The sequence below is a fragment of the Toxorhynchites rutilus genome, chromosome 2 (genome assembly GCF_029784135.1).
Source record: "Toxorhynchites rutilus septentrionalis strain SRP chromosome 2, ASM2978413v1, whole genome shotgun sequence".
NCBI classification, from domain to species: Eukaryota; Metazoa; Arthropoda; class Insecta; order Diptera; family Culicidae; genus Toxorhynchites; species Toxorhynchites rutilus.
Window position 1 is genome coordinate 155304060 of NC_073745.1, and position 25571 is coordinate 155329630.

Genomic DNA, 25571 nt, shown 5'->3' on the forward strand with positions numbered 1-25571 from the left:
GATGTTCACCCGATCAAACTATTATAGTAATTGAAAGTGGGATCACGAGGCAAACACAGGGCATGACACCGGTCCTCTAGCCTGCGTCAACAATGCGATCATGGATTCAAATCTATATATTTTTATTTAGAACACTTTACACCTCACTAATCAAAAATACTTCTCCATTTTTTTTATGTTGTAGAATTCTAATAGAATCATCAAAATTAACAGTGATTTTAGTCACAGATACGGCATCTCTGTAAACTAGAACGATAAATGTTTGAAAAATCACTAATCGATATAAACTAGGACAGCAGCATAAATATTTTTTCTTCATGCTCAGAATACGGTACAAATTGATAAAAAGATGGGACAACCGATAATAGTCGAAAAAACGGTACTTTCCCGTTAAAAACGGTACGTTTGGTCAGCCTAGACTTACAGTACTAATACAACACTGATTTTGTTTTCTTATCTAGAATAAAATACTGTTTTTCGTTGACTGAGACGAACAAGTCATCGGGCGCTTGTAGTAAAACTCAAAAAAACAGTTTATCGCATTTTGTACCTCTTAAATAAAAACGCTCCGAATGTTATACATGCTTATGTCACTTTCTTTATATCGTCAAAAGCGTTCTCAATTGCTGTGACAATCGAAAGTCGATCGGAGAAGCTAAACGATTCCTCCATAGAATCCAACGCAGTGCACACAATAATAAAAAAAAATACCAAATCGCTCTCACAATGCCAATAACCAATCGCCAGACACTGTAATGGCATTCCATCTGCCGCAGTATCCTAGCAACTGACAAAATTGTGCGCCTACACAATTATCCCGATAATGGTTGCACAGAATGGCACAGCTATGACTCATTTTGCTTCACAAAACGCCCCCGAGAGATGGGTGGTGTGGGAAGTCTGACAGAAATCACGCTAAAGAGCGGAAATTTTTTTCGTCATTCTCGTGAAATGAGGCAATTTTAGCTTCGGGCCAAACATTTTCGTAGCTTTCCATGACAGCATTGGGTTCCGCATTCTGATCGGTTATATACTTTTGCAGTTTTCAAATTGTATATTAAAAGTTCGCTCGAGTTTGAGTCATATAAGAAGAGAAGCTGTTTCCTATGTTTTTAAATCTGTGGGTCCAGAATTGATGTGCTGATTGGAAGAGTTCAGTTGTAAAAGTACGACTTAAGTTTTAAATTACCAAGGAAAATTACAATTGACCCAAAAGAACTTCGCACCGCCATTTCTCTCACCGTATGGAAAAGGCAAATAATTCGATTCCCGACTCCCCGAGTTTCCATCAATCCACAATCAAATTTACCCGATTCAGCTTCAGGAGCTCCAATTTAAATATTTGAAGCTAGACACTGATGGCCCAATCTAATCCGCGTTATATTGTACATAAATCGAAACGAAATCTTCCATCTCTGGTCCCTGAGGGCTAAAACATCATGAGCGGATCAGAAGCGTGAAAACTGACACGGTAACATGTGCAAACGTCCCACGGTGATGACGACGATATCAACGCGTCCCCGTGTGTGTGTTATCCACGAAATCATGGAACTTTTGGGATGGCCCATGACCGAGAGAACCAAGAGTGCTTTGGCTGAGTTGTGCGTGCGATAGTGGAAAATTGATGTATCCTTTGGGGCTTTATAGCCTACAAAACATGTTTGCGCTCATGAAAATCGTACGCGGTGTGTGTGTGTGTGTGTGTGTGTGTGTGTGTGAGGAGTTAGCGAGTATCCGCGATGCCCCCAGTGTCGCATTTTGACGAAGAATGAGTATTTTTGCAGTGTCTCAACGCTGAGGAGTTTGTGTTCTAGCAATAAAAAAATCAACCTTCGTCGTGTTTCTGGAAACTCATCCCCAAGAGCAACGAAGGTCCATAATTTATGATGCCTTTAATTTATGGTGCAATGTCCGTTCCAATAACAACTCTGAGCGAATTGAAAAGTGCTAGAATGTAAATTAGGCATCGTTTAGCGCCAGAGAAGGGCAACGCAAATGGAATAAATTCTGCCCATAGGTTAATTCGATTAGACTCATGAATATTTTGACACTGATATTGGAAGATGCTGTGGGACGCTGGGATTTGTCTGCAGTCGCCAGGAGAGCGCATTTTTTCACGGCTTCATGGTTGCTTTTTTCGGGAAGAGCAATTGAATTAGATATTTAAGGGAATTTACATAATTTTAAATCGATTATTACTACGATGCTATCATCAGATTCGGAGAAGCATGGAGAGCGGCAATCCAATTTTTGCCACATAAATATGCTGGAAATCGACCCCTTATTACAGCTGATATTGTTCGAATACATGCACGTGGAAATCATGGAGATTGCAGAAAAAAGAGAAACAAACTAATTATAGAGTTTTGTAATTTTCGTCCCCTTACGTGATAATACGCAAAAGGGATGAAAAGTTTTTCTCGCCTTTCCACTACCATAAACAGGAAATATCATTAACATCGTTGCTCTGCCAAATGCCCAAGATAGTGCGGGTTAATTAATGCTGGCGTACCTTGCGACCATGGTACTTGATATTTATGAAAATTTCCATGAGCAAGTTTTCGTACAGATACAAGGCGTTTGGATGAGCTTCACGGAATGATTGCTCGTATCGAACTGAATTTGGTCAATCGTAAAATCCTGAGCACGTTGTACTAGAGACGACAATATCACGATATAGTATAATTAAAAGCACAATTGAAAAATTGAAATTCATTCGCTTTTTCACCCAAATTTGTTTAAATCATTGTTGAAACAGCAGGTACATGTATGAATTGAGCTTGACCTATTCACCTAGGGTCGTGTAAGAAATACATAACGTTTCACATAACGAGACTTGGTTTAGTTGGTGTGGCATATTTTTCCAGGGTCAAACCACAAAAGGGACCGCATTAAGAGCCTTAGTAAACAGCACATTTGTAGTCGTCATCCACCACTGACCACTTTGTCCCCAAGCATCAAAGTAATTTCTATGAAAATTAATCGCTGAGATTAAAAAAAAAATATCCGTTCACCTCTCCTAGAATGTGTGAACAGTCGTCCAAACTGATGATTTGTCCAAGATATCAGATTGAATAAACCTAATTTCACGAGAAATTCCTTAGATACGATGTGCACAGAACTTCGGGCGAATGACTATCGAGAGAGCGATTTCTGTTTTTATTTATATTTTGACATGCGAGACCTCTATTGAAGTACAGGGTGACTCAAAAGTCATTGAACTCTTCAAAAATAATGTGACTATCAATACGGCATCTATAGTGTGAGGCACACCGGGCCAAGTTGAAACGGTACAACTTGAAAGTTACCTTAAAAATTAGCTAAATCAATGAATTCGAATTTGTTTGCTGTTGCCAACCCTCCACTGTATATTGTCAGTATTTTTTAAGCATCCCAGCGAAACAGCCAAAGGCGAAATATCTCCAGTTTTTTCTTTAATTTTGACTGTTATATCCAGCTTTTTTATTTCTTCGGAATTTTCATAATTTTCATGTAAATAAGTTCTACTGGTAACGTTAGTACCACCCAAGAAGATACCTCAACGAATGACAAAGGGTTGTTCCGTGACAGGTGTCCTGATATTTAACTCCGATCAGATGGTATCACTATTTTTGACTTGACTTTGACTTGCTTTAACACATATTTAACACAACAAGACATGATCAAATTCAAGTCCAAACATGCTCCTGATAATTTACTGCTTGCGCTTAGATTGCCGGTTCATTTGTATTTTCAAATTCGTTGAAGCTTGAATCATAATACACTTATCTACTAATTTAATTCAAAAGATTACATTAAATTGGTAGAAAATTACCAGATTCATCCATCATACTAAATTTTATGTTTTTTTTATCTTTAGCTTGCAATTTTATTGTTTTTTTTCAAAAATTAATTACCTATTTCAGTAATTTGTATTGATAATTATAAATCACAATGCTTTCTCAAGCCTAGAGGCGAATCAACTGAGAAATTTCAAAGCGCCTATAATTAAAAACTTGCTTCTGCCAGCGAGCTATAAATAGTCCTTCTTAATGCTATTGATGCTTTTCGTTGGCGTCACACTTGATTCAATGGTCTTTAACGAGGACCATTGGGTCCATGGTGAATATTGGACAAAAACGCGTTCTTGATTGTATTATGTTTTATTACAATTTGTAACGCAAAAATGTGGTATTTTTACGTCGCTCTGGTCGCCAATTTTCAACATTACCACATATAGTCAGATGAAGTATATGAAGAAAATTGACATTGAAATAAAAAAAACGCCGTCTGGTGAAGAGGACTTGTGTATTTCTTACGCATATATTGTTTTTGTTTCATGCATTGTAAAAGGCAATTTAAAGTTTCTAGTACAGTTTTGTGTTTTGTTTATTACAAATGTGGAATAATGGTGGTGGGGGAACAAATATATTATCGCTTGTGACCGAGTGTGTGTGTCAACTAAAACAGAGACTACCGTTATTGCTGTTACAGCCAGTGTTTTTGGCAAAAAAGCGACCAAAAATAACGAAAAAATCTGAACCTTTCCAGATAAATCTGTACGTGTGGCAACACTGATTACAGCTACAATACAAAAAATAAGCTCACGTTCACGAGACATACTTAGTGCAATGCGCCTATTGCCATAAGGAAACAAATTGCGACATTGCTTTTGTATCGTTGTGGCTAAGGCAATAATGAATAATGAATCCATCTTCCGATGATTCTACAAAATCACGCAAATAACCGTCCCTTTTCAGGGCCATTACGATTTATTACATTAAATGAGCCTAAAAATAACAGAAGATGTACTACTCCCAAATACTTGCATATCATTTGTATAATATATATGGTATAGCAATGTAAGATAATATGAGCGAGCGATTGCAAACTAGCTCACAATAAAACTCTTCGCGTACTTTGCCACATACGCGGCCTAGACCGAGAAAGATATATATTCAGCTTATGTTCTCCTTTTTATTCTTAGAAAACACTTTCCAACTTCATTTTATAATGATATGTAATATTATCACGCATTCATACAACAGCACTAGTAGCTATATGGATAGCGTAGTCGTGTGAAACATTCTGGCATTCCAGTCAGCCTTTGTTCGATCCCCGTTGACATCGTATGAACTTTTTTTTAAAACAATCCCAAAAGAGACGAAAAAACAAAAAAGAAAGAGATGTCTGCTCCTATACATACAAACATTTTAAAGCTTTTGAGACAGATGATATTATTTGCTCATTTGACGCTTTATTATACGAAAAGGCATTGTTCTGTCGAAGATGAAATTTTTTCTGCCAACGCTAGTTTGGATGTGGAGGGCCAAAACACACCAAAATACATGGATTTTTGACGATCAATTATGTCATTTGAAACATAGTAAAGTGAAAATCCTGCGGTGATTAGGGTATTTTTGGAGATGTATTTGAAAAATGTTATGACTGAAAATATTATTTTTCAAGACGCTGGTCTTGAAAAAGTCTGTACCACGTTTGTCAAAACATTTATCTCGGGAACTATATGGCCGATTTAACTGAAGTTTAGTAAATAGCGTAAAAAAGTTTTCTCTAACGAACGGAGGCGATCTGGCGTAGTGGTAACATCCATACCTCTCACGCAGAAATCACGAGTTCAATTCTCATTCCCGACATTCTTCCAAAAATGGAAATGAAAGTGACGAACCAGCCGAAATGTGTTTGAAAGTCAGTATAGGAGAGAAAAAAATATTCTCTAACGCGTAGCGGTTTTTCAAAATTCAAACAATTACCAAAATGAAAACCATTTGATTTTTTTTCCATTTTTTGAAGCAAAAATCCTCACTTAAAATGTTAACAAAAAAAATGATAACAGTTCGGCTGGTTCATAAGGTTGACGTCTAGATGGCGCCTCTTGCAAAAATCTACTTAACTATCACAAAGTACCATCTTTCAATGGATACGTGTAAAAATTTGACAGTAATCGGTCGATTGGTTCATGAGTTACAGCATTGAGAGTGAAGCAACTTTTGTTATTGTGACAAAAATGGAAAAATAATAAATCAATGAAAACGATGGCAAAATTGCATGAATTGTGCTTCAAATTGCTAACACGTCTACCGTATTCTCCAGATCTGGCCCTCAGCGACTATTTTCTGTTCGCAGACCTGAAGAGAATGCTCGCTGGCAAGAAAATTTAAGATCGATGATGAAGTGATTACCGAAACTGAGGCTTATTTTGGAAAATCCTAAAGAGTACTATAAAAAGGGTATCGAAAAGTTGCAAGATCGCTATAATCGCTGTATCCCCATCGAAGGCAATTATGTTGAATAATAAAATTGAATTTTGCAAAAAAAATTGTTTTACTAGGTTACCTTACAAACTTTTCAGCTGAACTATTATATAGCACTAGAATATCGCTTTGTGAGAAAAAAAATACAAATCAAATTGGTCGTATGCAGTCAGACAATTTTACAGGTTGGGGTCCCCCTTCAATTGACGGGGGAATACTCATGGAATCGAGCCTTATTACTAAATGCATTAACTTGAACTCGAGGTTACGAACACAATGAAAAAATTGTTTTAAATCATTATCAACTAGGAGATGATTTTGTTTATCCCATTTGTTTATTTATTAGGCTCATTAGCATTTTAGCTGTACAGAGCCGGGTTTTTTAATCGTGTACATGTACATATGTCTATATTTCTATAAATTGTAAATTACACAGTAGTTAGTAGTAGCCATTTAGGCGTTAAGTTTTCTGTTCCATTACATTATGGTAAATTACACAGTAGTAGACATTTAGGCGCAAGAGTATTTTTCCTGTTCTTCCATTGTTCAGCAGACCGGACAGCGGAGACAGTTGATATTGATCATTGTTGGGTTATTTATAGAACAGCAGCCCGATGTATCTTGCAGAGCAGAGCAGTTGTATGGATGAATCGAACTTTGTTCCACCGTGGATCGATTTCCATCGCTGATGATGGTTGCGTGGACGTAGTTATTCTATAACAACACAAAGATGGTCAATTGAGGGCCCTGAGTTTGAACTCACGATCGATCGCTTGGTAAGCGAACGCGTACCCAAGTAGCTACGAAGACCCCAAATAGGCGATGATGTTAGACAACATGTAAATCAAATGATATACCATTAACACTTAACAAGGATAACAAAGAACAATGTGCAGGTACATACAATTATCTTTCTGTTCATACTTGATGTATGTGAGTTGCATCTGCATTAAATCGGCAAGAGATCTTCACTCCCCACTTGGTGCTATCCCATTCCCGTTTGGAAATAAATAAATGGAAATATACTGAGTTTCAGCAGTTGTAATCGTATTGCCTAGCTTTTAATTGCAATTCTAATTAAATACTTGCTCCCCACTAGAACTGAATAACTCTCAATCCACTACCATACATTCCACTGCATTCTCTAATTGGATCGATCTGTTGCAGAAGGTGTTTTATCTGCAATTTAGCAATCTAATTCAACGAAACCGATAAATGACATTGGGATGAAAATGCTCACTCACGATAATAACCAGCCAATTAGAGGGCTCTTGTGTGTAAAATATTTCAGTGTATAATTAGCCCTTTCCACATTATGTGCTCCTAAACACATAGTCAATTGTAATTATCCACTTCAACTCCTACCCAAATCGATGAAGGCATTCATTCACTTTGCTGAAACATTACATTGTAGCCAACATGCACTTCGAAGGGGGGACTCTAAAGAAAAAATCTTCTCTTCTCACATGTCGATAGAACCGCAGGCAATGATAATTACATCTAATTTCCCTATTTCAATTGCAGGTTTCTTTTTTAGAACCATTAAATCTCCAGCAACCCTTGTCAGCAATTCCGACCACCAGTTTTGGAACGACAACAGTTGGTATCGGTACGAGTGCCGGTGGGGCGGAAACAGGAACCCTTCCACATCAACAGCATTCTTTACACCGTCAGCAGCATCCACAACTAACATCCGCCCATATTTCACCCTCTATTTCGGCCGCTGCCACTGAAAGTGTCGACCAAGCAGTACCCATTAAGACAGTTGAGGAAATTTTCGACTCGAAAAGAAGTTACAAACGTGGCACTGCAAGATCTCGGCAACCGCAAACCAGGAAACCCAGTAGCAATTCTGAAGTCAAATACATCAATCAGAATTTCAGCTCAGGTGAGTACCATGAGTTACAATTTCAAGCGTCTGTCAATTTGAACGTTTCATATCGTTGAAGGCTCATCAGCGCCTATAACCTCCGAGGAAGAGGATAACGACGAAGAGGAAGATGAATTAAGTAAAATCCCGGAGCTAAATTCGCCGGATAGTATCTCGGAGGACTTGATTCATCCTTTGCCACCTCGACAAAGCCCTGTTAAGACCACCGTTCCAGACACAGCGAAACGCAATCCGTCTCCCTATTATTACTCGGACTTACTCAAAAACAAAACTCAACAAGAAGAATCACAAGAAACAACAACCGAGCCGCAAAACCCGGAACATAGTGAACCGAAAAGAGCAAGCAGTAGAGCTTCTTCGGTAGGCACACGTCAGAAGGAACTTGGTGCACGTTACAGAAAAAGCAGTAGCCTTGATACCCCAGCTGCTGAGAAAGAAGTCTGCCTCCCGAAGCGGTATTCGATAACCGAGGAAGGTGTCCGTATTATCCGCTGTGATTCGCCGTCCACTACCACTTCGGACGACTCGGATTGTTCTGAATGTCGGAAAAGGAGAGACTGGCATGCGCAGTTGGCAATAGTGCGTGCAAACTGTAACCTTACACCGTCAGTCGATCCTTCAATGCCACCACATCGAATGCTTGGTCCCTCAGCAGTTTGTTCCTGTGCCACACATGCATTTGGTGAGGACAACGATGAACTCTTCCGACCACGTAGTATTTTCTATGTTCACCAACCTGGAGCACAAGATTGTGCTGATTGTGCACTGAGTGACAATTCTGCCAATGTGAATGACGATATGACGAGCATCCGAACGCGTCAATTTTATGAGACGGCATTCGATTCGAAGATAACTCGGTCTGACGACGACTTGGATGAGGTAGACCGAGTAACCAATCAGTCGGTATTGATACAGTTGAGCAAAAGTAATAACAGTAGCACCAGCAACATGGTATCGAGTCAAAATAAAGAAAATCGTGATAGAAGCAAACGCGGAGACACTAAACGCTCCAAAAGTTCTCTGAAGACTCCGTCAACGACTCAAGTTCAAACGACAGTTGATATTGAAAACACACCAGACGTAAATCTCTCACAAGACCTGGAGAAGCTTCAGATCGACAAACAGCTCGACAATATTACAAACGCAAATTCTACGTCTTCCTCTCAGCTTCCATTGCGTGGATATACGCCTTCTCCGCCCTCTACGGCTCCACTTCCGATGAAATTCCCCGAAAAACACGAGCGCTTTTTTATTAACAGCATCAAAAGTGCGCCAAATCTGCCCTCTTCCAATGTTGCACAACATCCTCGCTTGAAGGATCTCCGGTTGGACATCCAAGCAATTCGTAGCAATGAAGTCCCTCCCTCTGGTAGCTGTGATGGTAGTATGAACAATTCCTCCTACAACAGTCCCAAAAACAGTGACAGACCGCGATCAACATTATGCCTTGAGCCGGAGCGGGTTCTTGAATTGAAGCGAAGCCATCGAAACCATAAGCAACGGGGAAGAGATTTCTCCTCCACCGAAAGTATGGCCACATCCAGCAGTGGTGGTAGCATGGAGTCTCTCAAGTCAAGCACCAGCGAAGGAAACCGAAGTACTTCCAGCTCGGACTCGCGACATTCCTCTTCGCTGAGTTCACACAGTTCTGACTCGGGCCCAACGATTGCCTTCCCGTTGCGAGTCCCAATGGTGGTCCATAACAAGTTGAACATCCTGAGCCCAATTTCGGACAAATCCTCACAGGAACCCGGCTCGGAAACTTCCGATATTAACAGAAATAGCTCGCAGAAACAGTCTCCGGAGGATACAATCGGCGGGACTATTGGGAAAAAAGAAAACGATGAAAACGAGGCTGTGAAGTTGACGGGGCCCAAAAGACGATCTGCTCCGAATAAGGCATTATTGTTTATTACTGGTAATTATTCAAAATTAGGTTTCAAAATAAAAATATTGTAATGACAAAGATGATTTAAAACAGGCCCGGAAATACAAGGATCTGACAGTGGAATATCGCTACATTCCCGAGAGGATGTGAAATCGAGGTCAAATTTCATGAACTTGGGTATCCAGCGAGCGTCGCTCGGTTTGGAAAAATCGGACACTAACAGACAGGCTCTTCCGCAGGATCTCAACGATCTTCCGTTTGATATGCCAAAATTGAGAAGACGAAGAGCTCATTTGCAACAGGTAACATCAACATTGACACAACAGGTCAACATTTGGATTGTATCACATGCTTCAATTATTCATAGGAACCTTGTACCTCTGGAAGTGTTACCTCAGTAGATGTGGGCGATCTTCCGTTTGATATGCCAAAACTGAGACGACGCCTTCGACTGTCGCAGAATCAAAACCAAACCCCCATTCCATCGTCGTCTGGCATGATTTTACAAACAAGTACAGAATCTAGCGGACTATCGTTGGCATCCTCCAGTCTATCAATGAGAGATTCAGATAACAAAACCGCAGTTACTGGAGGTACGTATCATTGCTTATTGCTTATTGCATATACAAAACTGTCGACGGCGTTGCGACTCATTACTAATTTACAACCGTATCACGTTGCGGTTTTTGTTAACATTTCAATCGGAAACGGATGGGTCCCGATCAGATGGGAGGAGTTTTCGAAGGGGTATCATTTTCCGCTTTCAATAATTAATTCCCCGCTCTGTTCGCTACACATTGTGAACAGTTCGATTTCAGAACAATGATTAAAGCATGTAACTCGCACTAATGGCTGTTCTGACAGCAGCATCTGGTGATGTTCGGAAAACAAGATGTTGCAATCCATTGAATTGTATGATTTATGTTCTCCAACGTTCATAAATTATGTATCATCTAGCACAAACGAGCATCTCGTGTGGCATGTGGAATTACGCATCCGAGGGTGGGATTAATCTCTTCTCTTTTACGGGGAATATTTAAAAACGCACCCCTCACGGTCAGACACTACATGTCCAGGTTGGTATCAATACGAAAACAAAGGAATGATTCCAGTTGTACTAAATGGTCATCAGGAAAAGTGAACCCTTCATTGTAGGAAACGCGAAGCATTGCGTTTTTGGTAACATTTGTGCGACATCAATGAACCACAAATAGACGGAGGACGAAGCTTTTCATTCCAGATCCGTCGTTTTGCTTAATGTATTTCCAGTGTCCGGGGTGAGCGATGTTTTGATATGTACTATGAGGTAGCATGAACAACGGGAAAATGTTATAATTTTGAGCACAAAATAAAAATGTAGTGAAAAATTTATATTGGTTCAATTTATTGAAACAATTAGCAGTTTATAGTACCATTAACTAGAATACTTTTGACACATTTGCTAGGTAGTAGACGGTGCAAATGCCTTTTTAAAATTCACTGATAAGCCTTGCATTCATGAAACCGTTACGATAGCTCCTCCGTGGGTCATCTTAACTGAAACATTCCCTCAAGCCTAAATTGAAATCTAGAGTTTTTCCCTAAATTATTTACATTCAGGTAATTTGCACTATTTTTAAGCCTAGAAAAATAAAAATTGGGTAGGTTATATCTATTATACAACCGCAAGGTTTACGTGGGACTACCTTAGCTTAGCAATCTTTTGTTTGTATTGATTAAATTGTTGATTGGTTGAAACAATTTCCGAATTCAATTGAATTCAATATATTTGCTTTGTGAGTAAAGAGATTGAATAAATGCCATGTTTCATGCATTGTGATAGATTATGTTCTTCATTACAAGTAAATTTAATGACAGTCCTTTTACGTTTGTTGTATATTTGGAGAAAATATGCGAACGGAAGAATTATCAAACGATTATTTTATTTTACATTTCCCTCTGAAGTTCGCATCTCTCAAGTGTACGTACTTCTTGAACCGCGAATTTGCTTGAATTGGTGAACTTCAGGCACTCAGTTTGACATGATTTTGACATGTACGTCGAACGCATATTGTTTAATCAATAGGCGTTGTCGCAACAAATGGTTATCAACATGTTGCCTAATCATAAAATGGTATGCGTAGAAATTCAGTGATCAGAAGATATGAAGGCATATCCTTCAGTACAATCTTGAATAACCGAGCCAAAGCGTTGTGATCGTACCCGCTTTTTTAATCTGTGTTAGGAGAACACTTTTTGGGGCGCAAAAAAAACATACGAGTGCAGAAGTACCCCCGCCTTGCAACAATATTCTAGTCTGCACGAAGACAAGTGATTGCAAAAGCACTCGCAGTTTGCATTTATTTGCAAAGCCCATTTACCCAGACACCTTGGTTTTGAAGTCTGTGTTGGGGAAACACATTTCAGTCGGAACAAAAATACCCCCGATTTGCATGTATTTGCAATGCCGATTTCTCCAACACTGCATGGTTTTGAAGTATGTGTTAGGGAACACATTTCAGTGAGAACAAAAGGCCCCATACCTCCATGTATTTGCAATGCCGATTTCCCCAAGGCTGCTTGATTATGATGGCGGTGTTGGGGAAACCGTAAATCGGGCCAATCAGAACGAGGCAGTTAGGGTGTTTAGATAACGTTAACATTTTACAGTTATTCAATAGTTTATCTAATGAAAAATAACATTTTATTAATTGCGATAGATGCGTAGAAATATTCCCTATCAATTGATGCATACATCTATAAAAACGGTTTTTTTTTATTTATTACCTTTACATTTTTGGGTAGCTTATAAACATCAAGAATGTTAACGACCAGTAAAAGGCAAAATGACTTATTTGATGTGCCGTGGACGTGCGTATTTCAACTGGAACAGTTACTTTTATAGCTATGAAAGCAGGGGAAAAACTCTACTAAACCACGACTCATTCCATACCACTAATATTTTCTACTGAAGATTTATTTCAAAACTTTTGATTCATTCTGAAATAATACCCAAATTGATAAACAAGTGGATTAAATAATATAATTTCATAGTGCTACGTCGGATATGCGGTCGTGTTACAGACTTAACCTCCTATATTTTTCTTCAGACGCAAACGCAAAACCTATTTTTTTTCGTGTGAATTTAGGAGTGCTTGAAAACTTTTTCCGATCGATCTTTCCGAGCCCGAAGAGAAACGAAAAGTACATCGCGACCCCCATCCCTTAATGAATTATTAGGCAGCTGGAAATACAAACATATATTCGAATATGATCTTGTATATGTCAACTGGAAAAGAGCGCAGTAATAACTGTTATAGCTATAACAGTTCGGCTGAAAAGTTCATAAGGTAGACGTCTAGCCTCTCGCAAAAATCTACTTGACCATCATAAAGCACCAAAATTTGACAGCAATCGGTCGATTGGTTCGTGAGTTACAGCATTGAGAGTGAAGCAACATTTGTTATTGTGAAAAAATAGAAAAAACACAAATCAATGAAAACGATGACAAAATTGCAAGAATTGGGCTTCGAATTGCTTCCGCATCCACTGTGTTCTCCAGATCTAGCCCCCAACGACTATTTTCTGTTCGCAGACCTGAACAGAATGCTCGCTGGTAAGAAATTTAAGAAAGATGATAAAGTGATTACCGAAACTGGGGCCTATTTAGGAAAAAAACTGAAAGAGTACTAGAAAAATGGTATCAAAAAGTTGAAAGAACGCTATAATCGCTGTATCGCCCTCGAAGGCAATTAATTGAATTAATTGTATTTTGCCAAAAAAAAAAAGTTTTACTGTGTTACGTTATAAACTTTTCAACCAAACTGTTAACACCTAGAAAAAGAATAACGTTTGCGATACTTGCTCACTATTCTCGGGCTCGTCGTATTCTTCTCATGAGGGAAAGAATGAATCATGTTCAAGTTCAATTGATTCTACAAATCCAAAAACAAATTCTATCGACGGTCCTCAGGGTCACCAATAGTTCCAACTAAAAGTTATTTCTAAAATTTCGAAGAATTCTAAAATACTATCTGAATTGATTAATGAGCGAATCAATCAAATTTAGTAGCCCTACATAAAAAAGCGGTCGTATCACATACACAATTCCCCAAAAATTTATAAATAGTTTCAATTTGTTTTTTCCCTTAAGGCAGTATTCTAGTCTAGAAATTTGAGCAAAAAATCATTTTTTCCATCATATTTCTGTAGTTGAGGCATTCAAGAATATACCCTAGAAAGGACGTATCGAAAATTCTATTATTTACCGAGTTAGAGCCATTACAGTGAACATTAAACGCGTTTTTCTCGAAACTAGTTTTTTTCAAACTGGCGTACACGATATCTCAAGTTCTACTGAACCCATTCATGTCAAATTTATATGGATACAGTCTGCAGGCATCTCTCTATCACATAAATCTCTGAAAAATAACATCTTTTAAAGTTTACTATTTTAAAAAAATTGGGAAACACATTTTTTTTTCAAAATCTTTTTTTCCCTGTTGGGTGTAAACCACTGCGTCCATTATTTTGAACTATTGTGGTATTCCCCTTTTTCATACTACATTTTAAGCTTATCTACTACTTATTGATGAAGGAGTAGACTGAAAGTTATAGCGTGATAGGTACCAATCAGGAATAAATATCATCTTGTGCTAAACCTATGTTCTTAAGATGGTATTTACTCGGGCAGTGTCCTGTTACAAGACCAGCAGCTGTTGAGTAATTTTAATACTCGGCGTAATAAATTTTGACGTAGGACTACGTCTTTCATTTCTGTATCGGGGTGGGTGTTCAATGTTTCGAAAACGAGAGAGTGACGCTGGAGTGCAAGGTTTGGAACGTTAATACCACTTTACCGGCTGAATAAAGTGGTATAATAATCACTTCATCCGAAAGATAAAGTGTCAAAGAATTATATGATTGTCACTTATTGGTCCAAAAAATCGATTCAATAGCTTAAAAATTGCTTTGAAAGCAAGCTATTGAAATCATCATTGCTCATTGATGATGATTGGTGATCGCAATGTGTTCCCGAACACGGACACAAATTCTAGGCACCTGAAGAAACCGTCATAGCGAATACATGCAAGTTGTGATTTGTTTTGCTCGCTTGCATTAGTGTTTGGGAAACCATAGCGGACACATGCAAGGTGTTAGTGCTTTTACTCGCATCAGTTTCTGTTCTGCTTTCGCATGAAACAGTCATGAAAATTTGTTTGCGTGTGAATGCGTCCGAGCGAAGGAATATTCGCACCCATTTACACACTCGATCTGGTGTTCCCGTGATGCAATCAGTTATCAGTTACTGTTCTGCGTTCGCATTTGAACAGTCATGAAAAATTGCCACATCACGATAAAAACGAAATGAATTTATGCAAGATTATATAGACTTTATATCGTTTTCACCGTGGAGTGGCGCCCTCAGTTTCTATTCTGCGCATGGAGTGATCATGAAAAATCTTGTGTTATTCTCACGAAAACAAAAATGAATCATGTATCAAACATCTTCAGTTGGTTTTACAAGGCCACTCTAATTCCATCGGTTCGTTTCGGGACCACCAACAAGTTTGAAAGAGTTGAATTTTATGTTAATAACAATTCCATACTTATATTCATCCGCCCACACACTGACAAGAAAAATTTTCAGAAATCTTTCAAAATATTCATTCATTCATGCATTAAGAATTGATTCAGATGCAATTTAAAAAAGACGGGTGGGTAATGTCGGGGACATAACCGGAGTGACGTAGGACTATACAAAGGGGACAGCTTTTGTTAAATATATATTTTAAATATATTGTTTTATTTTCTTCTCCTACGTGAATACCTACCTATCTACCTGAAAAATGGATTAGTTTACTGTTTACTCTTTATGAATATGTTGAGGGTTGAAAAGAACCTTTGGTGTTGTGTTTTTGTTATCACTCGATATTCCCATCTTGTTCGGTTAAACCTTCCTGTTTAGCTATTACGTTTGCCACTCTCCACAGCTTTCACAGTTGGAAAATTTCTTCCTATCCAGCTTGTGACATATTGTTCAGTAAATTACATTTAATGCGACGTGCCGGAGAAGCACTTTGCCACTCACTGAAACTAATTGTTGCCTTGATGAGCGCCGAACCGAAGCTGCTCTGTTCTTGATGCGGGTTTTCTGATTGTCGTGAGCAGCTTTGCAAGCCAACTCGAGCACTCCGACGGCCGAAACTCTATAATCGCTGTTAGGTATACTGGTGCTCCGGCATCAATCCGTTCGGCCTAGTTACCCTTGCGGAGCAATCAGTGAATGCGACCAACAGAGAACTGGAGACCTGCACGGTTCGAGTGAGACTTTGCCTTTCCCTTGACTTGCTTAACTTAACGGGCTGCTGTTCTATAAATAACCCAACAATGATCAATATCAACTGTCTCCGCTGTCCGGTTCGCTTGAACAATGGAAGAACTGAAATAATACCCTTACGCCTAAATGGCTACTACTGTGTAATTCACCATAATGTAATGGAACAGAAAACTTAACGCCCAAATGGCTACTACTAACTACTATGTAATTTACAATTTATAGAAACATAAACATATGTACATTTACACGATAAAAACCCGGCTATGTTACAGATAAAATGCTAATGAGCCTGATAAATAAATAAATGGGATAAAAAAAAATACGGGTGGGTAATGTCGGGGACATAACCGGAGTGACGTAGGACTATACAAAGGGGACAGCTTTTGTTAAATATATATTTTAAATATATTGTTTTATTTTCTTCTCCTACGTGAATACCTAACTATCTACCTGAAAAATGGATTAGTTTACTGTTTACTCTTTATGAATATGTTGATGGTTCTGAAAAGAACCTTTGGTGTTGTGTTTTTGTTATCACTCGATATTCCCATCTTGTTCGGTTAAACCTTCCTGTTTAGGTATTGTGTTTGCCACTCGCCACAGCTTTCACAGTTGGAAAATTTCTTCCCATCCAGCTTGTGACATATTGTTCAGTAAATTACATTTAATGCGACGTGCCGGAGAAACACTTTGCCACTCACTGAAACTAATTGTTGCCTTGATGAGCGCCGAACCGAAGCTGCTCTGTTCTTGATGCGGGTTTTTTGATTGTCGTGAGCAGCTTTGCAAGCCAACTCGAGCACTCCGACGGCCGAAACTCTATAATCCCTGTTAGGTATATTGGTGCTCCGGGACCAATCCGTTCGGCCTAGTTACCCTTGCGGAGCAATCAGTGAATGCGACCAACAGGGAACTGGAGACCTGCACGGTTAGAGTGAGACTTTGCCTTTCCCTTAACTTGTCCTCCTTTGTTACTTCCACGATGCCGATGCCGTACAACCACACGGGTTTACGGTTTGAAAGAAAATAAGATATTTTTTTGGGGTCCGCGTGTTTTATACTCTAGCGGTACACACTCACAGGATAGAGACAAATCGGCAGACTCAGCCAGAGGGGCGAGTCCAACGAGACGAACGAATGACCGTTAAAAGGGAGCGATGGCAAAAAAAATACATTCATTACGATTTTTTCGCTCGTTGGATTCACATGCAGGCTAAAAAGGGTCCTTTTCAGGATCACAAAATTATCTTCAATCTAAAGAGTTTATTATTTTGTTATCACTTGATATTCCCATCTTGTTCGGCTAAACCTTCCTGTTTAGCGATTTGTTGCCACTCGCCACAGCTTTCACAGTTGGAAAATTTCTTCCCATTCAGCTTTGTGACATGTTGTACAGTAAATTACATTCAATGCGACGTGCCGAAGCACCAGTCAGTGTCGCATTGGAATTTAACCGATTTTAACCTGTAATTGAACATTTGCGATGACAGTGGTACAGTGTCGACTTTCGATGTGGGGTCATAATTTGGATCTCTATGTTTACAAAAATGTCCAACTAAATAAGTCGCATTACATCCAATTACCGTCCAATTAGCTAAATGTCGAACTAATTGTAAATTACTGTACTTTCAATCTGGAAACAATTTAAGAATTGGTGAAAATTGAATAATCAGGAAAATCCCCAACTATCAATAAGCTCAGAACAACTGCCAAATTCACATACTCATCAGATCCTTGCAAACAAATTATGAAACATTCAATTTGTGTTTTATTATTATTTTGGATAATGTTTTAGAAAGCATTGAACTGTATTTCCTAAACTCTTTTTTGGAAGGATTAATGGCCCTGAAAAGCGCCTTGTTTTATGGAATGGTTCCAATTTAGAAAACTTAGTACTCGTGGTTTTGAAAAAAACCATTTCGAACGCCCTCGATGCCGCCTTGATCTGGATTTGCCACCAAAGCAGTTTGTATAAAGAACAAACTTTTTTCTTCTGCTACCTGATGCCGTTTTGCGATTGCGTTTGCCACTCGCCACTCGCTGCAACTGCCTGTTGTCTTGATGTCCACCGAACCGAATGTGTTCTGTTCCGATTGCGGGTTTTCTTATCGTCGAGAGCAGCTTTGCCAGCTAACTCGATCACTTCGGCGGCCGAAACTATATAACGCCGGCTAGGTGGACTGGTGCACTGGTACTAACGCGCTCGGCCTAGCTACCCTTGCGGGGAACTCCAGATCAACACGGTTCGAGCGGGATTTTGCCTTTCCCTTCATTTTCCTCCTTTACCATGTCCAGACATGGCTGCTTGGGTTGGTTTGTTGATGTGTTGTGATGCGAAACGATGTGGTGTACGATTTGAATGAGAATGATCGTTACGGCAGCGGAGCGGGGATTTTTAAGCTGACTGGCTGGTAGAGAATTACGCATGTGTGAGACTGCGACCAATGTTTCGTTAATTTTTTTCTTTTTCCTTTCCAATCGTGCTTCATTCTATTTCGCTGCTGCTCTGGTTGCCCGTTTTGGTCGGTACGATTTGAGGAGCACAAAATGGACCAATCAAAAATGGGCACATAGTGCATTTTTACAATACTTGATATTTCACAATTATTCAATTATTTATCTCAAGAAAAATGAAATGTTATTCGTTATGATAGATGCGTAGATATATTTCCTATCAATTGATGCAAAAACCTTTGCGATCTATTGAGAAATGCTCGAGTTATAAGCGTTCCAAATCTTGCATTTTTTCCTACTTGTTCAGTGCCTAGATTTCCATTTCACCCCCTATATCTTCCGGTTAGACGTAGTCCTACGTCAAAAAAAAAAGATTACCGAGCCAACGGTAGTCTACCTTGCGGTTATATCACAGATATAACCCGCTTCTAGTTTTTTCGCCTGTTTAAGTTTTGCAACCATCCAATTGGCTGTCACTTTCCGGTCTTCCCATTTTTTCAGCTCGCTTTCAACACACAGTCGGAGAGTCCACAGAACGGTTCTGGACCAGCGAATGGTGATTTTGAGCCGTTCCTGGCAAGTTCATCTGCTCGCTCGTTGATCTTTATACCACAATGGCCAGGAATCCAGTACAATTGTACCGAACTTATCTGACTTAATTGCCGTAAAAGGGAAATGCATTCCCAGACAATTTTTGAAGAGCACTTGAAGGCATTTAGAGCTTTAAGTGCCGCTTGACTGTCAGAGAATATGCAGATGTTAGCATGTCTATACTTTTTTTTGAGGCAGACATTTAGACATTCTATTATTGCAGCTATTTCTGCCTGAAAAACTGTTGGCCAATTTCCCATAGCCACAGAGATTTTTGTTCTGGGACCATACACTCCAGCACCTGTTCTGATTCCCATTTTCGACCCATTAGGTTAGAATATGATTGAACCATTACGAACGATGGGGCCACCTTCATCCCATACTGAGCGAGAATGTTCGATCACTCTGTATGGAATGTCATAATTGGTCCTAGGTTCATCCAATCATTGTTCATCTCTGAGGCTGGTCCAATGGGTAAAAGAATCAAGATGCTCAAGTGATCAGTTTTGTCCCCGTCTAGTATTTTTTTTCCATCTTTTAAGCTTTAAAGCGCTTTTTTTAGCCTCAAGCTGAACATATTGGTTCAAAGGTACCAGGTGAAGGATAGCCTCCAATGCCTTTGAGGGTGTATGTCGCATTGCTCCAGTAATTGCAGCATCTTTACTGATTCAGAATCTGTTTGATTTTTTGTTTTAGATAACCAGAAAGGCTGGAGTCGTGTACGTCATGACACAACTTTTTTTTAACCCTCTCACCTCAACACCTCTTAACTATTATAGTTATGAATATTATTTCTCCGTTCAATTTTTGTTTATTGTTAAAAGAGAGATGAACAAATAATGATATAATGGATACTAAAAATATCGTTTGTTTTATTTTTACGGAGCTCGAAAAAACGTCCGGAGTTCGTGTCTCTACACTAGAATACCCCCTTAAGAAATAGTTTGAACTTGTACAGGGTTTATTCATGTTTTGAAGACATGATAACTACCCATGCTGCTACCCTCGATTGTAATTCCTTGGAATATTTATAATCAAATACAAGCAGAATATTTTTCATTTAATTGAATATATTAGGATGGGGAGTGTGGTCCCGTGGCCGAGTGGTTAACGTCACACTGCCATGCCGGGGGTTCGGGTTCGATTCTCGTTCTGGTCGGGGGAAATTTTTCGTTAGAGAAATTTCCTCCGACTTGCACTGTGGTCACGTGTATTCTAGAGCTTGCCACTCAGAATGCATTCAAGGCGTGTTATTTGGCATGGAAATCTCAACTAAGTACTAATAAAAAATGACGCAAGTAATACTATGTTAAGAAGGTTGGGTAATGAGTTATCCATTATTTTTGGGTGAAATTCAAAACTTTTTTTAATTGCTTCGGATTGTCCGATTTGGGCACCGTTTTGATGTAAAATTTGTTGCCATTCTAAAGGTAACTTTATAATGTCTTTATCATAGAAGTTTTGACCCTTATTGGAGAAAAACTCAAGCAAAAGATTTTTACAATATTCTCTTGATCCTAATTTCTTATCACTCTGGAAATTTTGCAATGCGAGGAAAAGGTGGCAATCGCTTGGTGCCAGCTCCAGACTATGTGGTGGATGCATTAAAATATCCCAATCAAGCTGTCGGAATTGTGTGGCCTTGCGTTGTCTTGATGGAACACAGCTCCTCTTCTGTTGGCCAATTCTGGACGTTTCTGGTCAATCGCTAGCTTCAAACGGTCCATTTGTTGATAGTAGAGATCTGAATTTAGCACTAAAAAAATTAAAAGAAAGTTTGAAATAAAAATTAAAAATAATTTAAAAAGTTTTTAAAATAAATCAAATTGCAAATTCATTCAAATTCAAATTCAATTGCAAAATCAAATTTTATTGCAGTATCGACACCATAAACACCATTCTCAATTTCAGCGACCTGGCTTGCATTTTCGCCTTTATAAAAGAAAAAGTGTGAAATGTACCGAATTTTCTCACCCTGGTACTCACAACTCAATGGAACAAACAAAAAACAGCAAATGATTTTTTTAACTGTGAAATGTCACCTTTACAGCGAGCCTTAGCCATATTGATCACTAAAGCCAGCCAGAAAATAATGGATAGCTTTTTCCTAATATTGTATTGTAAATCGCCGTACTGAAGCGTTCTGGAAAACAAATGATGGTTAATAATTATGTTAATCGATTCTATTTATGTTTTCAGTCGATAGAAATTCTAAAGAAAAAAATCGTTTTTTTCTTGCCGATATTTTTTTTTACACATATAATCAAACAAACCCAAAGACATGAGTAAAATGTATCAGTAAGTCTCAGTCGCTTATTTCGGTTTGAAATGTAACATTAACTTAATGTAAAAGGAGGAGCTACATTTTCCGGCAAAGCTGATGAAGGTCCCATTAACCCTTTCGCGTACAACATCGAGTCTCACTCGTGGTGTACTTGCATAACATAAGGTGCTAGAACGCTCAACAGAGTAGTGAAATCACTTGATGTGTGACGTAATCAATTATACGGACAGTGGTTAACTAATATCTCTAGTTTATAGGACAAGTGAAGACTTTTGATTCACTTTTTGATTTCAATCACTTCCATAATTTTTGGACCGATAATTTAGTATCAGATGAATCGTTACAAAAATTACTCCGCGTCACAAAAAAACCTACACTAAAAAATTTGTAGCTAAACTAAAAGAGTGGTGTCCACTCAATGTCTTCATTTTTCAAAAAGTTATGAGTCATTTAAAAATCGCTCAAATTTTCATAAGTTGCACTTTATTTTTTATTTGTAGAAATATTATATTGTTAAATATGACCAATTTGTCTCCAAGCAACCGAACAATGTACCACAGTTCTCTCTTGAAGAGAGATTACTCCGCAAACATGTATAAACAACTAACGCTACCATTTTTTTTCCAACCTTCGAGGGTAGAGAAGCAAACAAGTTGATTTCCAATGGATTTTTTTCTTGTCTCATTCAATTCTTTTTTGTGAGTTTTCCACCCCCACAGATGCTAACAACTAGTAATAACGGAGCTGCTCGAACAAGCAGTAGCCAATGTTTAATACGTGGCTCATTGACACATGCGGTGTCCCATGAACGATTCACATTCGATGGTATGGAAAACACGTTTTCCACGGTTTAGGGTCGTCGCGATGTTAGAGAGGAAGGAGGGGCTTATCAACATGTGTGGAATAAGTAATGAATTAATCAGACACAACGTATTTACAGTGTGTACAAATGGTGCACAATTGCTTATGTTTGATTTTGTGCGCTTCAATGGGCGAAACTCGAAGCACGTTGTGATAATCGTTGTGGATGATTATGTTATTACGATTTTTTTTTCTTAAATATGGAATGGCACTATAAACCATTAGCATTGACGCTTTGTTTCTTGGAGCATATATGCTTTACAATTCACCCGATAAAACATTTCGGTGATATTAAACCTCATTGTAGGTAAACACCAGTCATCTGCGATTCAATTATAGCTAGAGTCTAAGATCATACTACCAATATAACCAACCAACTCATGTTCTCATCAACAATTTCAGGGTTTTTCAAACAAAGTCTCACATTGAATTTGAACGAATGCAGTGTCAAGCCAGCGAAGAAGTTTGGAACGCTTGATCTGGGGCTCAATTTCAATGCAGCTCGATCAAACATCGATCTCATCGATGCTTCCATTCCACTAGACAGACAAGGGTATGCATTTTGTTAGACATGTTTCCCATACGTCAGTACTAATAAAATATTCTTACTCACCCAGCTGGTACCACGGATCAATCAGTCGAATAGATGCCGAAAAAATCCTGCGGCCATTGGGAGAAGGTAGCTTTTTGGTACGCAACAGTGAATCAACTAGACAGGACTATTCTCTCACGTTGAAGTAAGTATCTGTTTTCTTAGAAAACCTTTTCCCTAAGCCCAACTACCAACCTTTGAACTTGTTGTTTCAGGAGTGCCAAAGGCTTCATGCACATGCGAATACAGCGCGATCAAGAAACGGGTCAATTCATTCTCGGACAGTTCAGCCGACCCTTCCCGACGATACCGGATATGATAAGACACTTCTGTTTGAATCGGCTGCCGGTGCGTGGTGCTGAGCATATGTGCCTTCTGGAACCGGTCATTGCGCAGATTCTCTAAGAGAGCAGGCATATTTGTCGATGAATCAAAAACAAACCCAAACAAAAAACAGTCATCATCAGTAGTTTTGCTTGTGGTGCAGCCGCAGTTCACAAAGTTTAGAAAGTAGCAATTAGCGGAAGAGATACCTAACAGAGCAGAATACACTAATATTGCAGCATTTTCTGTGAATTCTATGGATAGCGTAGAATTTCAACTGTCATTGGGATGCACCGAGATAAGCAAGAAGCTAGAACTGTGTTACGTTCCTTTCGACCTGCGTATTTTCAATTTTCTTTCCAGTTTTTGTTTTCTTTTAACTTGTGACAATAAACATTAAATTTCGTTTCACGAAAGAGAAAATTGTACAGAAGAGATTGTTTGAAGTGAACTTAGAATCTAGATACCACTTTGTGCGAACGTTTCAATGGCCATAAGTTTGTGCAGCACTTATTATATTGTGATACCGCGACTTTGTTGATGATTAATAACTATTAACGTACATTTGTGGATTTTTATTCTTCGAATTACGTACAAACTACTTAAATATGGTTTCAGGCGTAAACGATTGTGTTACCAAATCTAGAAGGGGAAGCAGAACACTAAGAAACGTTGTGAAAGGAAATGCCAAAATTGGACTGTGAAACGGGATATTTGCAATTTTATATTCGATTTAAGTAACGAAAAAGTGCAATACAGAAGAAAACAAACAACAGCAAATACTTTTTATCACATTTTTTTGGTTTATTTAGCTTACAGCAGTTAATTGTAAGTGAGCAATCATAACATACTCACTATGTGTGGCAGTAGACGCAGTAATAGTGCAGAATTCGAGTGAAATGTCAACAGGATTATTTTTCTCCATAGATGCAACGGTTTATCCAACGCAGGCAGGAACAGTACAGAACATACATAAGTGGAAGCCAAAACTGAAATTTCGTGAAAAGAGTTTAAGTAAGATTGGAAGCGTGTAACCTGTATTCTATTTGACAGAATAATTGTAGAACACATATTAACAGATGTATAGAGTTTAGAATAGTGATCACCAGGATTGATTAGTTTTCTCGTTATCATGCAGAGAAGCTGATAATCTACGAGTGAATCAATACTATTGATTTTTGAGAAAAGAAAACCGAAAAATACCCGAACACATATTGAAAGAATCACGTAGTGATGGAAAATATTATTGAAATAAAAAAGTATATTGAAAAAACATTTGTGTTACTGTATTTTCTATCTTCGAACATCCCAATTGAAAAACAAAACATAATTGACGATGATGTACCCCTATTGTCCTATTTTAATTAATGAAAAATGAACAAAAATGAACACAACGAATCAATCGGCCATCAGGAAGGGGGTCAAAGTGGTGGGACAACCCTTCAAGCATACAAACCGATCAAGCTAAATAAAACCATTTAATAATAAATACAGTAGAACCCCCATTATCCGCGAGCGGATAATCCGCGGTGCGGTTTATCCGCGAAAGCCAGTTCCATAGTAGGTTTTTGTTCTTCTGTTTTGGTCATGACTTTCACATTATTTGACTACTGATGTACACGATCTTACAGATGGATAGTTCAATGATTCCTGTATTGATAAAACATTGTTTTCATACTGAAATATCTGTTCTTTTTTTTGTGTGCGTACCTCATTCTTAGTCATTTGTTGTGTTATCCGCGATTTTCGTGATTCGCGGTGAGCTAGCCCGACTATTCCGAGGATAATCGGGGTTCCACTGTATTGAAATTTCGCTTTAAGGGATACATATTCGTTCTCTTGAAACACTACGATAAAAAAAAACTGCTTTCCTACATAACGGACGTGTCAAAAAGTATCGTTCTCTATCTGAATTTAGGCAGCTTGCTGTACACTGTTGCCTCAGTGGAAATTCGGTTCAGACTGAAGTAAAGTTGCTTCCAGATATTGCAGATATTGACGAAAGACGAAAATAAATTGTTCTGGTTTCCAAATTAACACATTGTCTGTCTGTTACGTCTGTTACGGATGGATCACGAAATAACCAGTGTTTTCTACACTTGAAGGTTAAATC

General features: G+C 38.6%; 1 protein-coding gene across 2 annotated transcripts in view; it reads left to right on the forward strand.

The window, feature by feature from the left end:
• LOC129770376 (uncharacterized) overlaps positions 1-24700 on the forward strand; it is a 411645-nt gene extending 386945 nt beyond the window's left edge. For both annotated transcript variants that reach the window (XM_055773168.1, XM_055773167.1), the window contains 7 exons: positions 7779-8142; positions 8204-10063; positions 10127-10335; positions 10401-10626; positions 22945-23095; positions 23160-23279; positions 23350-24700. In XM_055773168.1, the coding sequence (XP_055629143.1) occupies positions 7779-8142; positions 8204-10063; positions 10127-10335; positions 10401-10626; positions 22945-23095; positions 23160-23279; positions 23350-23539 (3120 nt within the window). In that variant the 3' untranslated portion in view covers positions 23540-24700. The remainder of the gene's footprint in view (positions 1-7778; positions 8143-8203; positions 10064-10126; positions 10336-10400; positions 10627-22944; positions 23096-23159; positions 23280-23349) is intronic.
• Positions 24701-25571: the final 871 nt, after the last annotated feature.